This window comes from Pteropus alecto, unplaced genomic scaffold (genome assembly GCF_000325575.1).
Source record: "Pteropus alecto unplaced genomic scaffold, ASM32557v1 scaffold194, whole genome shotgun sequence".
Classification (NCBI taxonomy): Eukaryota; Metazoa; Chordata; class Mammalia; order Chiroptera; family Pteropodidae; genus Pteropus; species Pteropus alecto.
Window position 1 is genome coordinate 1,694,620 of NW_006436281.1, and position 16,271 is coordinate 1,710,890.

Sequence of the window (16,271 nt, forward strand, 5' to 3'; positions counted from 1 at the left end):
ATCCTGTCGGTCCCAGGATCCAAGAATTCCACAAGGAATGGAACCCCAGGACTGAGAAGTCAAACAGGCAGGCCCCAAAAGGGCTAAAGATCCATGTGTCACAAGCAGGTCCCAAAGGGCTACGATCCATGAACTGTACCCCAGAGGGAGCCACAGGGCGATGTGGTCCCCGGTACGGGGGTCCTGTCCCGCCATATCTCCTCAGACACGATCAGGACAGAAACCACGGGCAGAGAGGTCGCAGGTCCGGGCTGCCCAGCAGCCTCCACTGTTTCCAGAGCCATCAGGGCTGGCGTTCTGAGGACCAGAAGTCCCAAAGGGCTGGGTGAGTCCGGGGGGAAGAGTCCAGGGACTTGGGAGGGTCTGAGCCAGGAAGGTGAGGGACGCGGGGGGCGGGGGGTGGCACCTCGCGATCCTCAGCGCTTGACCTTGCGTCCGGCCGAATTGCGCCCAGTTCGGCGGTAGAGAGACTGCTGGCCACCATTGAGCGGGCAGTACTTGAGCGTGTGGGCCTGGCCACCGGTGGCCCCGCACAGGGGACACACGTAGTGTCGCAGGATGGGGCACACCACCACGCCCTCCGGGGTCTTCAGCTGGTGTGAGGAGTAGACATGGCGAGATTCTCCATTGTGTTTGCAGAAGTTACACAGGGCCGCCAGGCCTCCGCCGGCCCCCGGCCCTCCCTGCCCCTGGTCCTGCCCCAGCTGGGGCCCAAGTCTCGGCACCCCAATCTCTTGGGCCTCGGGCCTTTGCCCCCGACTCTGGATTAGCGCCAGCACCACCTGGCTCAGGTTGAAGTAGTCCCTCCACATGTCGAAAGGTGGCAGCTGCATGGCACGCAGGTGGGGGTGGCTGGCGGCGGGAGGGAGGGAGGCCGGGGCTGGGGGCCAGAGGGCAGGAGCCACAGGTGGTTTTCTGGAGCAGAGAGGAACTGCACCCCCCTTTTATACTCCCCAAAGACCCTCTAAGCAAAGGTGGAGCTTAGGATTTAAAGGGCCCACTCCCTGCCCATAACTCTCCTCTGACTTTAATCCCCCACAGAGAATGGGCAGGAGGCCATCTCTCGTGTCTCTGGTTCTCGCTGTGCCTCCAAGGTGCTCCGTGACATCCAGAAAGGACTCCCCTCTCCCTGGACCTCAGTGTCCCTATCCATTCAATAAGAGCAGTGGCCCTCACCGCCATCCTGTCTTTCCCCAAGGCTGGGGGCCCGCTCCCTCCATAGGCTTCAGAGCCATTGCTAGTAAGAATAACAGCCCATAACTATGGACTGCAGTTACCTTCCTGATCTGGTTCAATCCTCACAACTCCCTGCAAGAGACACGGTTATAAACTTCGTTTTCTAAGCAAGTACTCGAAGCTCAGAGAGGGAGGCTCATTGGTCCAGAGTCACACAGCCTGCACGCGGCAGAGCCGGGGCCTTAACCCGGGTCCGTGGGACCCCAAAGCAAGTGTTCTCCCTGCCTGTCTTGGACTAAAACCTCACTTTTCACCACGTCCTGAACTTACTCAACGAATATTCATCGAAGGCATACTACATGTTTCCTGTTTTAGAAACGTGATCGGTAAACATGATTTGGACCTCAGATAGACGCTGCCATTTCCAATTTATAGAGAAAGCTGCGAGCCTCAGAGGGGTTAAGGAATGTGATCAAGGTCACGCCACGGGGAGGTGACAGAGCTGGGACCGCACCAGGCCCAGCTCCACAGACATTGTGCCTGGACCGCAGAAGCAGTCAGGGACCTTGGCCCAGTCTCACTAGAAAACCCCCGCCTCCGTCCTTGTGCAGTGTTCCAATCTTTGACGACATTCAGGACCAAACAAAAGCCTTGCCGCCTGTCCACGCCACCCCCGTCCGTGGTCTCCAGTGGTCACAGTCCTCGAGGCCCCTTGTGTCAGGCACTGGAAACTCAGCAGTACTTTGTGCCTGTTTTATGAGCCACCAGTCCGTAGGGAGAACAGCCAGCAAATGAGAAAACAATAGACCATAAACACCCAGTGATGTACAGACAGGGAGCTCTAAGGGAGGCGGGGCCAGGGGAGGTGACATGGAAGCTGAGGCCACAGAGAAGACTCTTCCAAGAAGAGGAACATGAAGTACGAAGGCCTAAAGTTTGGGGACAGCAAGCGGTTGGGGCCGTGAACATGGTGTGAGGGTCCCAGACAAGGCCAGGTGGCTGTGCGAGGGCTAATGAATCTCCCTCCGGGGACGTTTTTCAAAATGGTGAGGACGTTTCAAATTTGTTGCAGCAATTGGAGGTGTGACTAGCTTCGGTGGACAGGAACCAGGGGTGCTAGGGATCTCAATAGTACACACGACCGAGATCTGTCCCCGGCCCCATTTCACTGTCCACTGTCCCACTGGACGCTCATGTAGGTACGAAAACCTGTTTGTGATGAGCTGAGTCTAGAACTTAGCTGTGTTTTACGTGTAAACACTAAGCGCTTTTGCAATATCGTAAGATACACTGACTTTTCCTGGAATTCAACTAACTGTGTACATTGTAGCCTGTCTATTCTTGGTTTTGCTGAAAATTTTGTCCAGAGTTTGTCCTTATTTCTAGAAGCCATATCGCCCCAGGCAATGCTGATGGTGATTATTGTCCATAAAGTGCACAGTTTATTCCTATCTCATTCATGATGAGTCTGTGCATAGATGCTAATATCTGCCTGATGAGATGTTTTCCTACAGTGGCCATGCCTGAGCATTTATATACAAAAATTGATTATTATTTTGTTATAAATCTCTGTCTTTTGATTTCTCTTTTGTAGTTCAGTTAGGACATGATATTCATTTTTGAAAATAAAATGTGTGTTGGCGGGCTATATTACCTATGAGTTTAATTTCAAAATACTTTTGAAATGTATGGTATTTTGAAATGTCATATAAAGTAGGTGTCGGGTCTCATGGGGTTAAGGACCACTGATGTAGGCCAAGGTTGGCCAGTTGGTCTTTGCCTTCAGAGCAATAGGGAGCTACTGAAGGGTATAAGCAGGGAAGAGACTTATATGTTAGGACACTTGCTGTTGATGGAATAGGGACATCAGAACTGTCCCCGTCAGCTCGCATTGTCTCGGTCTGGTCAGGGACCTCCCTGATGGCAGACACTGTGTCGAGCCTTCAGAAAGAGCTTAGTAAAGCTTCTTGAGTGAGCGTATGATCTGTGTGGATGGGTTGGTTCATCATTGGCAGGTGACAGAGGCAGGAATTTGTGAATGTCACAGGAGACATCCTCTTGTGATGTGATTTCCCAGCTTTCTGTAATTTCCTTTTAAAGTAATGCTTTAGATAGTGCTTGTTGGATGTCTGTCCTCACTAGTCATCTGTAAGCTTGGGGGCTCAGGGCCAGGGCTGTCTTGGTTACCGATGAGTCCCCAGCGTCACCCAGCTCAGGGCGGGGCAGAGAACAGAGCAGGGCATGTTAGCAGGATGAATGTCACCTGATGGAGGTCACCTGACTTCCAGGCCATGTTGTATCTCCTCATTCCAGATGCCCACAGACCAATAATACATCTCTCACCCAGGTGGTTCCTATGTCTTGAGTGCTTACGATATCTGTCACTGCTCAGATATAACATCCCCTCCTCCAGGAAGCCCTCCAACCCTCAAGCTGGGTCAGTTCATTTCTCTGGATGATCACATTCCTGCCCTGCCCACTCGGAGTCATCACTGACTGGGGATGGGTCTCTCTTCCCCTCTGCGACAGAGTCGAGGCTGTTCCTACCAGTCCTGTATGCTCCTCAAGTCATTTACCCCTCGTTGCTTCCTTGAGCTAAGTACTGTTATTATTCCTGATTTGCAAAGACGGCATCCGATGCTCAGAGAGGTTAGGTGACTCGTCTGTGGTCACGCAGCCGGCGGGCAGCAGAGTACTCGGCATACACATGAATCTGGGGACCTTGGCCAGCAGCCTTAACAACTGCCCTGTGCTGCCTCAAGAAATACTTGTCAACGGAATGAACGAATAAATGAATGCATCTGAGAGCTACACTGGGCCTTCCAGATCACTGGGTCTGCTTCACCCCATTTTCTTATGTTACAGAGGCCTTAAGATGGGAAGAATCTAAGTTTTAGTCTCTTAAAGCCAAGGCTGCTGGCCAAGGTCCCCAGGTACATGTGCACACCAAGTACTTTCTGGAAAATTATAAATAAAAGCACACCCATGGTCATATGGTGAGTTGCGAGGTTTTCTGCCTGTTTGCCTCCCTGAAGAGGAGAATTGGAACTCTCTGCTATAATGTTGGGGTCACTGGGTGGGACAACAGAGCGCCTTGGGCACAAAACACCCCACAGTTTAAGGGAATGGGCGGCTGTGTGGATAAATGCTCAGTAATCAGCCTCAGGTTCAAGCCTGGCTCTGCCATCTGCTTGCTGGGGAGCTATGGGCTTATTACTTAACTTCTCCTCGCCTCAATTTCCTCATCTGTCAAGAGGCGATGACATCAACATTTGCCGTGGAGCATGGGCTGAGACTGTGGTTGTAAATAACACAGAGCCCGGCCCATGGGATGTGCTCATTGAACGTTAGCTGTGATAATTAAGACACGATCGAGCTGACCATCATAAGGGCACTTATTTACTGACTGTCTCCTTTGGGCCAACACCACGCTCAAGGCTCTACCTGTGTCCTCCCCTTGCATCCTCCCCAGACCCTGCGAAGTAGTCCCATCTTACAGATGAGCAATGGGAGGCTCAGAGAGGCCGAGGGGCTTGTTCAAGATTGTATGGACAGTGAGTGGTAGGCTGGAGCTGAGCCCAGGGCTGTCTGACTCCAACCAAGGACATACTCCCACCTCATGCAAGGGCCTGAAAAAGTGGTCAGCAGAGAGCAAGGGAGCATGGAGGGACTTGCCGGCCGTAGGGACAGAATGAGGTGGGCAACCAGGAAGGAGGGGGATCTGAGCCACATAGATTGTCACCGGGAGAATGGATGAGACTTGTTGGTTATCCGTGGATATTCTTGCAGGCAAGAGAGATGGCGGGGGGGCGGGGTGGGGAGCAGGGGGGAACCAGGCTCCTTGAGGGAGGAAGCAGACGAGCACAGGGGTCTCTGCACGAAGTGCTGTCCACGAAGTCGCAGGTGGACCTTCCGCCCTGGACGTGTGACCCCTGCGTGCGGCAAGGCCGAGACCCAGGGACCCAGCACCAGTCACTGCAGCTGTGGCATCTGCTGGATATATGAGAACGGCTAAGAAGGCAGGAGAGGCGGGGTTCCGAGGCGCCACAGCCCCCCTTAACAATCACACCTATTGTCTGGAGACTCAGATTGTGTTGCTCGTGAGCCTGCCTCTCTCTTTCTCTCTCTCTCTCTCTCTCTCCCACACACACACACATTATTTATTTTTTCCCATTTTTTTCCTTCTAGGACTGGATTATTGAGGACACGGCTACCCTCCCCCTCCCCGTGTGTTTTACTGGATCCTGATTAAAGGACATCCCTTTGCAGACGGCCTTCTTCCAAGGTGTGGTTGCTGCTCTGTACTGAGAGGAAAATCAGAGATGATACTGATGAGAAATTCATCAGCTGGGGTGTTTACTTGATCGCCACCTCCACCCCCGCAGGCAGGGCCAGACAGCTCGCTGACGCTGACGACAAGACTCCACAGCTGCCCTGTTTACTTGCGAATTTCTCTCAGCCTGGCGCCTGGCAGAAAACAGCTCATGGGGATCCCTGAGAGGGCCGGGAGTGGGCGAGGGTGAGTCAAGAGGAGAGAAAGCCTGAGAAAGAGGGGGAGACACAGAGAGAGGTGACAAGGACTCTCAGAAGGACTAAGGGACACAGTTGTGCAGACACTAAGACAGGGGGGATGAAGACTAGGAGAAAGAGGGACTCCCCCCACCTTGCCCCAGAACCAAAGAGCTCACGGTCATTGTCCTTGCGGTCTCTATTTATGGGGTGCTGGCCTGTGCAAGCTCATGAACCTTCACGACAACCCTGTCAAGTAGTATTCTAATATCCCCATTTTACCCAACGGGGAACTGAGGCCCAGGGAAGTGACATCGCTCACTGACGTCATCCGGTTAGCTTGCGTTCAAATTCGGGGTCTGCAGAGAGAGGAAAGGGGCACGTTCACGCTTACAGCGATGAGAGGAGAGGGAGATGGAAACGAAAGACAAAACGAGAATGACATGATGCGGAGCATGGTGGCTGGGAGTGTGGCCGCTGCAGCCAGGGCCCCTGGTAAAATCGCGCACTGCCTCTTCCAGCTGTGTGGCTTCGAGTAAGTGTCACCTCTCTGGGCTTCTGTTGCCTTCTCACAAAGGGAGACCCTTTGCTTTGGGGCTGTTTTGAGTATGACAGCTGACAACACCGGTAAAGTCATCAGAATAGGCACATAATGAGCTTTCGCTACTCTTTCGAATTTTATTTCCTTACTGGAGATTTACTGAAGGGTGCTAAGCAGAGGGATGGAAACTGGGGGGCACAGAGAGAGAGGGAATCATATTTGCTCACGCCTGGTACTGTTCCAGGTGCCGAAGAGACTGATGAACAAAACATACAAAAATTCCTGCTCTTATGCAGCTGGAATTTTAGACAGATAGGAAATAAGTTAGGCGAATGAACTATATAATATGTCAGTTAGGACTATGTGCTATAGAGAAAAAAATAAAGGGCGTCTGGAGATGGTGGTCAGGGAAGGCCTCTTGGAGAACGTAGCATTTGAGAAGAGTCTTCAAGGAGATGAGAGAGGGAGCCTTGTAGATACGTGGGAGCAGGGGGTCCCAGAGAGAGAGAGCATAGCCAGTGCAAAGGCCCTGAGGTCAGCGTGTGACCGGTGCGTTCAAGGAGAATTGTGGCTCGGGCAGATTGAGAGGGAGAGAGGGAAGAGGCGAGAGGTGATGGAGGTGAGAGATAGTGCAGGACCCCGTGGGCCACTGTGCGGGCTTTGAACATTACATAGCAGAACGAGGTGTCTAAATTGCAAATCAAAATGTGACAGAAACGACCCTCGCTCTCGGAGAGCCAACAGTTTGGTTGGGAGTGGGGCGGGGGAGGGAGACAACAGACCAGGAAATAAACCTACGCTTAGGTTCCGAGTGTGAGCCCCGTGCAGGCAGGGACTTGGTCTGGTTTGCGGCGGTGTCTGTGTCTAGAATAGCACTCAATAAAGATGTGTGGAAATGAATGAATGGATAGTGTTAGTGCTATGAAGGCTTTAAAACAGGGTGTTGGGTAAAGAGGCTACAGGGTGGGGTGAGGTGGAGCGTGTGGCTATTTTAGGTAGGATGTTGGAGAACACCCTGTGGTTAGGGATGTTTTGAGTTGAAAAGGAGGGGAAAAGCAAATGTCAAAGGTCCTCGAGAGGGGATAGAATTTCGTGTGTTCGATGGGCAGAGAGAAGGCTGGGGGTGGGGGTCAAAACAGCAAGTGAGACTGAGCCCAGGTCCTCTCAAGTTCCGGCGGGAGAGACGGCCAGCGGAGTGGGACTTTGCGGACCGTGTGGGTATGTGGATTTCACACGGGAAGCCACTGGGGTGGGGGGACACACAGAACGATGTCCTCAGAGATTCCCATTGTAGAGAGAGACCTTTGTCTGTCTTTATCTGTGCTTCTCTCGCCTGTTGGGGGACCCACTGGAGAATCTGATAAAAACTGTATGAACACAAGCAATTTTCTGTGCAGTTTCAGAGGTTTCGCTGGACACTCAGGTTCAGACTGTCTGGTTTGGTCTATGTCACCCCCCTCAGACGGGTAAACTTGAGTCTCACACCTACAGAGCACATAGTCTGTGCCAGGCTCTGTTCTGAGTGCTTTATAAGCAGATAACTCAGTCTTCACAGGAACCCAAGAGGAAGGTGCTTAATGATTCCCACTATACAGGTGGGAAAATGAGAATCAGAGAGAATAATTGCCTTGCCCCTCACACAGGTAGTCAGTGACAAAGGAAGTTTGCCACCCCTGGAGTGTCTGTTCTTAGAGATAAAGGGCCCGCTAAAGTCCATCCTGGGTCTTCCTGGGGTCTCAGGCCCAGTGGTGGGTTATTTGACTGCAGCTCTGCCCGCTGAGCAAAGCAGAGGCCGTCACCGTTGGGTCAGGTGAGGACTCCAGGCTTGGGATGGGGGGTGGGCTGGGTTGGGGGTCCACAGCTGGCAAGGCAGGTGTGGGGAGAGGATCATCAGTCAGGGCGTGCATCGTTTTCATACGTTACTTGTTACTCTGCGTCTGCTCCTGGGGTCTGTGGGGGTGTTTGAGTCTTAGAAAATCAGATAGACTCTCGGGAAGGTGGTCGCATGACTTCAGCTCCCAGGTTACATCTCACTAGCTGGGCGAATTTGGGCAATTGACGTAGCGTTCCTGTGCCTCCTTTTCCTTGTCTGTATAGTGGAGATAATCAGTTTCTACCGCGTAGGGCCTTTTGAGGATTCAAGGAGATGGTGCGTGACAGGTGCCTGGCTTAGGGCTCAGCCTGTGGTGGAGGGCTCATCACGGGACGCCTATTCGATTTAGTGTGTCATTCTGCAGTGTGTGCTGGGCGACAGTCCATCACCTTCATTGTTCGTTATTACGTTTGCCATTCTGTGTTTTCCTGAGCGTCTGGAAGAGCCACCTCGATACTTTCCAGATCGTCTGCTCGCAAGACTAGTTACAAGATGACGCCTGGCGATCCTCTCTCTGACCCCTGTGCGAACCGACGTCCTTTCCTGACCCCAGCGCGCACCCGCCGGGGTCCGGAACCGGGCTCTCTCCCCAACCCTCCAATCCCAGGGCTAAAGATCGTCCCTCCCTCCCTTTACCAGAAGGCCTGCGTTCCTTCGCCACGCCCACAGCCGTAGGACCTCGCCCCTCCTTAGTCCTCCAATCACGGCCACAAAGCCACACCTCCCTGTCTATTTCAAGTCTGGGCCCGCCCAAATTCGCTCACAGAACGCCACGCCTCCTGCCCATCCCTCTAGCCACGCCTCCTCCTTCCCCGGCCTGGCACCGCCCTCTGCCCATTCCGGTCTGACACCCAGCCCCGCCCTCTCGGTGCCCAAATCCTTGAGTTCTCACTACTGTGGAGGGGTACGGGTCCTGGTGCATTTATTTGACCCTGAAAAGGTCTTGCCATGGGGAGTTGGCGAGGTACATCCTGTGCTAGGGCCACATACATCTCTGGGACTTGGGACGGGGCTAGGCTAGAGGCTGTGAAGGTCGCGGGACCCAGAGACCTCTGCCCACTCCCACCCCCTTTGTCTGTAAGTGATCTTTCAAAAACATCTCCAGGGACCAAACACTTCTCTTCTGGTGGGGAGAAAAGAGCCGCAGGCACGCGGTGATGTGAGGACACCCCCTCAGCACAGGGCACTTGTCTGCTACCTTCATCCTCAAGTTCTACCCAGTCTCTGGGGTCTATGGCAAGAGAGGAAAGGGTCATGGTTGCTTCGTTTGTTTATTTTTAAAGAGAAGTGGTCAGAATTGGGTAGGCCCCCTCCCCTTGCCTCTAAAACACAAAACTTAAAAAAGAAAAAAAAAAAAAGGAAAAAAAAGATAAAATTGGGTAGGCCCCCTCCCCTTGCCTCTAAAATACAAAACTTATAAAGGAAAAAAAAAAAAAGGAAAAAAAAGATAAAAGACGCTTCATCTACTATCACCTATATCAACATGTAGATATCACTCAGAGCAGCCCGGAAGTGGGGTCAGGCCTCAGTAAAGAGAAAGGGAAGTGTGTCTCAGGTGAGGATGAGGAAGGGGCTTCTGGGCACCACCTCCAGCCACCCCTCCCTGGATTTCTCTTGTTTTGCTTCTCTTTCTGTCTCTCTGGGTTCTGTCCTCCACCCGTCTGGGTATCTATTATTCCCTGCCCTCCATCTGCCTCTCTCTCTGGGTCTCCCCGTTCTCTCTCTCTCTGGATCTTTATCCCTTCTCTCTCGAGGTGTCCCTTAGTCTCTCTGAATTCTCCCCTCATTCTCTTGCTCTCTGTCCGTTTCTATCTCTGAATTTCTCTTTCTCAATCTCTCTGTCATCTCCCTGGACTCTTGGCCATGCCTCCTTCGCGGTCCTCCAAGCCCAGGGCTAAAGACTGTCAATCCATATTTCTCCTCATCGGTTCCAGGATTGTTGGTCCCATTCTTCTCACCCACTAGAAAGGGTCATATGACTAGTGTTTGCAAAAGACAGATGGGGAGAGGAGACCTGTGTCACTTCTGGGCTGACAGAAAGAAGTTAGGAAGGCTTTTCCTCCTTCCCTTTCCTTGAGTAGACGATGATAGAGACAAAATATGGATGTCTCCTGCTTTAGACCCACGTTGCACTGTTGTCTTAAGCCACTGAGATGTCAGGGGTTATTCGTTACAGCAGCTAATGTTACCTTACCTAATAGCACATTCAACCTACATTCCCACACAGAAAGCTGACAAGACCCCAACGCTAAAATTCCCCAACCTTCAACTTACATCCATCTCCAACCTGCATTAGTCCTAAGTAAACCAGAACTTAATCCAACCTACATTCTACCAAAATCTGGGTCGACGCTTAAAGGTAATGCTAGTCTTAAATCTGATCCTAGTCTTAACTCTATCTTTGGCCTAACCTGATTCTGACCTCAGCTATACGCCTAGCCCTATCTCTATTATAGATCCAACTCAGACTTTGTCCTGAACCCCAACACAGTCCGTAACCCTAAACTTATGGCCTGTTCTTAGCTGTGATTCTAATATTGGCCTAATTCTATCTCTAATGACCCTGTCCCTTAAATTGTAAATCTCATGATCATGGCGTACTGCAATCTTAAACCTTAACCCTGGTCCTGACCAGAGAGATTCACCTTGACCTTCATCCCAGAGATAACCCCGATTCAGTCCTAGATCCAAACCCAGCCCTGATTTTAGCCTTAATCCTGGTCTTGACTGTGATTCTAGCTATAACCAAAGTCTTAACTCTATGCCTAAAGTTTACTCTTATCCTATATTCTTATCCCTAACCCTAACCATGATCATAACCCAAACACCAATACTGGTTGTCATCTTTACCTGAATCTTAGCCCTTTCTTCAACTCCCGACCAAATTCTGTTGATACTGATTGCTACTGATCTTTACCGATTCTTAATTTCTAATCCCAACCGGAACCAACTCCAGTCTTAAGAGCTTTATGCGACTTGAAGTCATCCCTGATTCTTCTTTTCCTTTCACGCCCCACATCCGGTCTGCCAGCAGATGCTGCCAACGTTACCTTCAAATTCTATCGGTGTCTAATCATTCCTCTCCCTCTCCACAGCCACCATCTGGCCCAGCCACCACCATCTTCTTCCTGGACTTCTGCAGTCACTCTCTCGCTGGGCTCCCTGTTTATTCCACTGTCCAAGCGCCCATCCCCTATAGACTGCTTTCCTCATATTCCTCTACTCGGAACCCGCCCACGGCTTCCGTCTCACTAGGGGTAAAAGTCAAAGTCTAACACTGGCCCCCGAGGCCTTGAATAATACAGCCCCCTCTGTCTCCTCTCGGACCTTGTTTCCTCCCACCTTCCCCTTGCTGACTCTGCTCCAGCCATTCTTGCTTCTTTGCCATTCCACACATACTTCGGTGCATCCCACCCCAGGGCCTTTGCACTTGCCGCTTCTTCTGCCTGGAATGCTTCCCCCAACCCCGCTGAATTTCTACATGCTGACTCCTACTTCTCCTTCAGGTCTGTACTCACATGTCACGTTTTCAGTAAAGCCTTTCCATTCACCTTACTGAAAATTGCAATGCCCCTCTCTTCCAATACTATTTCCCTTCCGTTTTTCTTCACGACGTGTTATCATCTAGCGTATTGTAGAAGCTACTTATCTTGTCTATTGTCTGTTTTCCCCAGTAGAGTGGAAGCTCTTCAAGATAGGGAAGAGCAGTGAAGAGGGTGGAGGAAGTCGAGATAGCCCCAGCTTCCAGGAGAGCAGGCTGAATGGTCAATTACATGTGGCGGACAGAGGGCCTGGCTCTGTCCCCAAATCCTTGAGCTACTCCAGCTCTGGCCAGGAACTCACCAAACTCGTTTCACGTTGCTACGTGCAGGGAGAGCAGTTGAGAAATGCTAAAGCTTGGGTCCTCTTCCTGGCTTATCTGCGGAACCAGGGGGCACCCATATCTTCCCCCCTTACAGCTCCGAGCTTCTGATTCAGCTGACAATGGGGTGAGGGCCAAGAGGGAGACTCTCCTCAATCAGTACTGGAGCTAGAACTGGGGACAGGGGTGAGGGTGAGGCAGGGAGACTACGGGGTTCAGCACCGATCATACAGCCAGGGACGAAGAAAGAGGACGGAGAAAGCCATAGAGATGGAAAGACTGAAAATAAAACCGGACAGTGAAAAAGAGGCAAAAAAAAAAGACAAAGAGACGGAGACAAACAGAAAGACTGAACGTGAGAAACACATGCACGTAGAAACAGAGATGGGCAGAGAGAGAGAGAGAGAGTGCGCGCAATAACGGGGAGAAAATGCCCCGCCCCGCCATCCCCGCAGCATCTTTTCCATTTAGCATCGATTTCTCTCTCCTACGGCACTAACCGCAGAGGCTGGCAAGCTAAAAACTGCATTTCCCAGAATGCCTTGTGGATGGGCGGTACCGGACGGAAGTTTAGGTTCCACCAATCAGGTGCATCCGCGGGAAGCTTGAATTTCTAATCAAGGTAAGTCAAGAGAGAGAGAGAGGCAAGCGCGAGGCCGCCGCCCGGCCACCACAGATCCCAGGGAGCTGGCGTGGTCTCGGAGCCAGAGGCCGGCGTAGGGGAGCAGCAGATGCTGGGCGGTGGGTTTGGGAGTGCCCGGGAGGCTCTGCCTGTTATCTGTGTCTTCCGACAGGGTCTGCGCCCCTCAGAAAGTCTCTTTCTGCTTTCGCTGGCCAGAGTTGGCTTCTGTTTGCTGCTACTGAGCAGTAATGGATACACAGACAGGGAGAAAGAGATTCAGATGCGGGCAGAGGGAGGAAAAGCGATTCAGGGAGGCACACGGACCCCACCCCCCTCCCCCAGCAGAGACGTGGGGAGAGACAGAGCCCTGCAGAGCTACAGTGGGATGAAATCACCCCCTCCCAAAAAAAAAAAAAAAAAAAGCAATGGAAGGAGGAAGGAAGATGTGGTGAAATAGACACCCAGAGAAATACTGAAGGTAAACTGAGGCTGAGAGGAGCGTGAGCAGAGGCAAGGTCAGGGGGCCAGAAACAGTGACACAGAGACCTCCCCAAGATGCTGGAGTGGCTGTGTTGGAAGAGAGGACCCCTTTAGAGACCAAACTCCAGAAGGCATAGCAGTTGGAGGCAGGATGGAGGGGACATCGGAGAGGTCCCTGAATTGCTCTAGTCACCAAGGCCTGGCCCGCTGACGGAGCGTTCTTCTGGCAGACTGTCTTTTTCCCCATGCTTATTCCCAGCCTCTCGCTTCAACAGCCCTGACCGAGGAGGGGGCTAGCGTCCCTGAATGCACCCTTTGCCACTGTCGCTTGCCCCCCAGGCCTTGCCTCGGAAGAGGACCAGCCACTCGATAATTTGGGAAGCCATGAGATCAGTGACCACTTTTGATGGCTGACACCCTGAGGCAGATTCCTGAGATTAGAGGAAGAAGGAGACAAGAAGAATGGCAAGAACAAAGAGAGGGTCTCCAAGAGAGGGCGTCTGAGTGAAAAAGAGGTGCCTTTGGGACAGAGAGCTGGGGAGACTGAGGCAGAGAGAGGGAAGACTGAGGGCAGAGGGAGGAGGAGACCCAGGGGCGGAGAGAGGGAGCTAGGCGTCCTGATTTAGGATCCTAGAAGTGGACTCAGATGACCTGGCTCCTCTGACTTATTGCCGTCCCTCAGATCCTTGTTCTCCTCCGTCGAGGGTTGCCAGATAAAATACAGGATGTCCAGTTACATCTGAATTTTAGATAATATTTTAGCGTGAGTATGGCCCCGTAATATTTTAGCGTAAGTATTGCACAGGACATACTTACACTTACGAAAGTTATTTTTTGTCTTTTAAATCTGAAATTCAAATCTCGCTGTACATACTGTATTTTTATTTGCTAAATCTGGCAACCCCATCTCCATCTGTCCTTTTTCTGCCTCTTTTCCGTTTCCTGTTTGTGCTCGTCGTTCCCTGTCTGTCAGTCCACCTCTGCCTTCTTTGTTCTCCCTTAATGACCTTACTCCCATGTGCCTCTCAGAGCCCCTGACACCCCCACCTAGGCCCCCTCCTCCCTCCATCCTCCCAGCCCAGCCCTGTCTCTACGGCCATCTTTCTCCTCCAGGCATCTCTTCTGTCTTCTTTCTTCGTTTCTCCTCTCTCGAGGCCCCACACCCCTGCAATTCTCCACCACTCTCCCCCTCCCCCACCGCGAGAGGAGAAGGTTGGAGGCTTTGAGAGAGTTAGGAATCCATTACTCACCTGCATCCTGACCTCATTTCCCTTCCTTTCCATCTCCTAGGCCAGAGAGGTCACGAAAGCTTCCCAAAGTCACACAGCAGAACAGAGACTAAACTCCACCCCACCCCCCTTCCCGAGTCACTTCCAAGTTCCCAGCTTCCTGGTGGAAAATTCCTTTAATCCTGATATTGGGCTGGCTTGGCGATAATTCTGAATACCAGGCAATACTTGAATGTCACAGGCCAGGACCAGAGGTGCCTGTGGCGCAAGGGAGGGTAAGTTTTTGAGCATCTACTATGAGCTGAGAGTTGGGGATATGGCTCGAGGGCTGTAAACGTGAGACGGTGACTTGTCATGGTCGCTGCCAGGTCCTCAGGCCTGAGAACATAGTAGATGCTCGATAAATGTCTGTCGAATGAATGAATGAATGAGTGAATGAATGAAGAAACACACCCCAAGCAGTTGAGGAGTCCTCTCCATGTCTGCCCTCTGCTCTTCATCCCCATGGCTCTCTTTGTCCTGGCCTCAGTCTCTTTGTCCCTCCCATCCCCCTCTCGGTGTCTGTCCTCTACGATTAGTTTATTGTTATTCTCAGCTGGAGGGGGTTCTCCAAGTGACCCCCATGTGCTGAGCATCTCCTCTGTGTCAGGTATTGAGGGACTGATGCACTTGTGGAATCCTTCTGGAATATTCCAGAAGTCAAGCACGGCTTTGTTGGGTGTTTTCGACGTGGAGACGGAAACCCAGAAAGAAGCGTGGTCCCCTGGTCACACCAGAACCAGAGCGCCTGGCCTCAGCCTAAACCTGTCTCTTTTGTCTCTCCACCTCGAACTCTGTCCTTTCTCCTACTGGCCACGTCACCTGCTAAGTTCTAGGTCGGACACCTCCAAATTGTAAGTATATTCGTTTTAAACAGTCACCGCAGGGGTTGCAAACTCGAATGTGTCCGGGGGCCGGGCATGTCACACAACCCACCTGTCCTGGACGGCAGGCAGTGGTTGCCCTGCTCATCCAGTTGTGGCCAGGTGGCAATCGCCACCCAGAGAAGCCACACCTGCTTTCTCAAGAGGGCCTCAGAAGCCACATTTTCAGAAGTCTCCCAAGGTTTAAATGCTGGCACCAAATTCACCGAAAACGCTGCTCGGGCCAAACGATATTCTGTGTGCATCAGACATGCTGCCGCTGGAGGTTTGCAACGTCAGAATTACTTTTAGTCCCATGTGCCAGCTTTGCGCTAAGGAAGAATTTCTAGTAGGCGAGGCAGAGATATTGGGTCTGTGTTGTTGATTGCTTTATCTCCAGCACCTAGGACAGTGCCTTATGTATAGTAGGTGCTCGATATATATATTTTTTAAGCGAATGATGTATTGACTCTTAGCATAAACCATAGACGTAACATTAATTCAAAAAGTCTCCATTTTACAGATGGGGAGGCCCAGAGGGGTCAAGTCCCAGGGTTACGTAGCCTCACTGGGATCTGGACCTGAATCTCACCTGACCGCAAAGCCTTATCCCTAGGCCATCCTGCCTCTACTTGGGGTTGTGCCTTTGCAATGCTGTGTGTGGGGATGTGGGTCCGGGAGCGTGTCTGTGGGACTGTGGTGCCACGCTGTGCCATGGTGGTGGTGGCGTCCATTCTCCTGACTGGACGTCGAGGCCCTGAAACTAAGCCTGGGCCACCTGCTCCCTTCAGACACACTTGCTCTGGGTGCTTGCCCAGTCCAGAGAGAACAGTCAGCCCCTCCCCTTCTTCCCCCTCCTGGGCCCATACTCAGGGGTCCCCCCACCCACCTCCCCTAGATGCCCAGAGCCCTGGGGGAATGGGGGAAAGAATTTAGGAGAAGGGTGGAGGGTGTGGGGAGGAGGGAGAGGGAAGGGGATGGGTTAAGAAGGAGTGTGAGATGTCAAGCAAAAAAGACAACATTAGACACAGATGCTGAGATGGCGTTTATCGCGGCAAAAAAAGGTGAAGTCGCCGA

General features: G+C 52.0%; 1 protein-coding gene across 1 annotated transcript; it reads right to left on the minus strand.

Moving 5' to 3' along the window:
• Positions 1-416: 416 nt before the first annotated feature.
• NANOS2 (nanos C2HC-type zinc finger 2) lies at positions 417-833 on the minus strand. The gene has a single exon (XM_006911815.1). The coding sequence runs from the start codon at positions 831-833 to the stop codon at positions 417-419; it is 417 nt and encodes a 138-aa protein (XP_006911877.1).
• Between the last annotated feature and the right edge of the window lie 15,438 nt (positions 834-16,271).

Excerpts from the sequence above, each read along its gene's own strand:
- NANOS2 (XM_006911815.1), bottom strand. The coding sequence starts at position 833 with ATGCAGCTGCCACCTTTCGACATGTGGAGGGACTACTTCAACCTGAGC.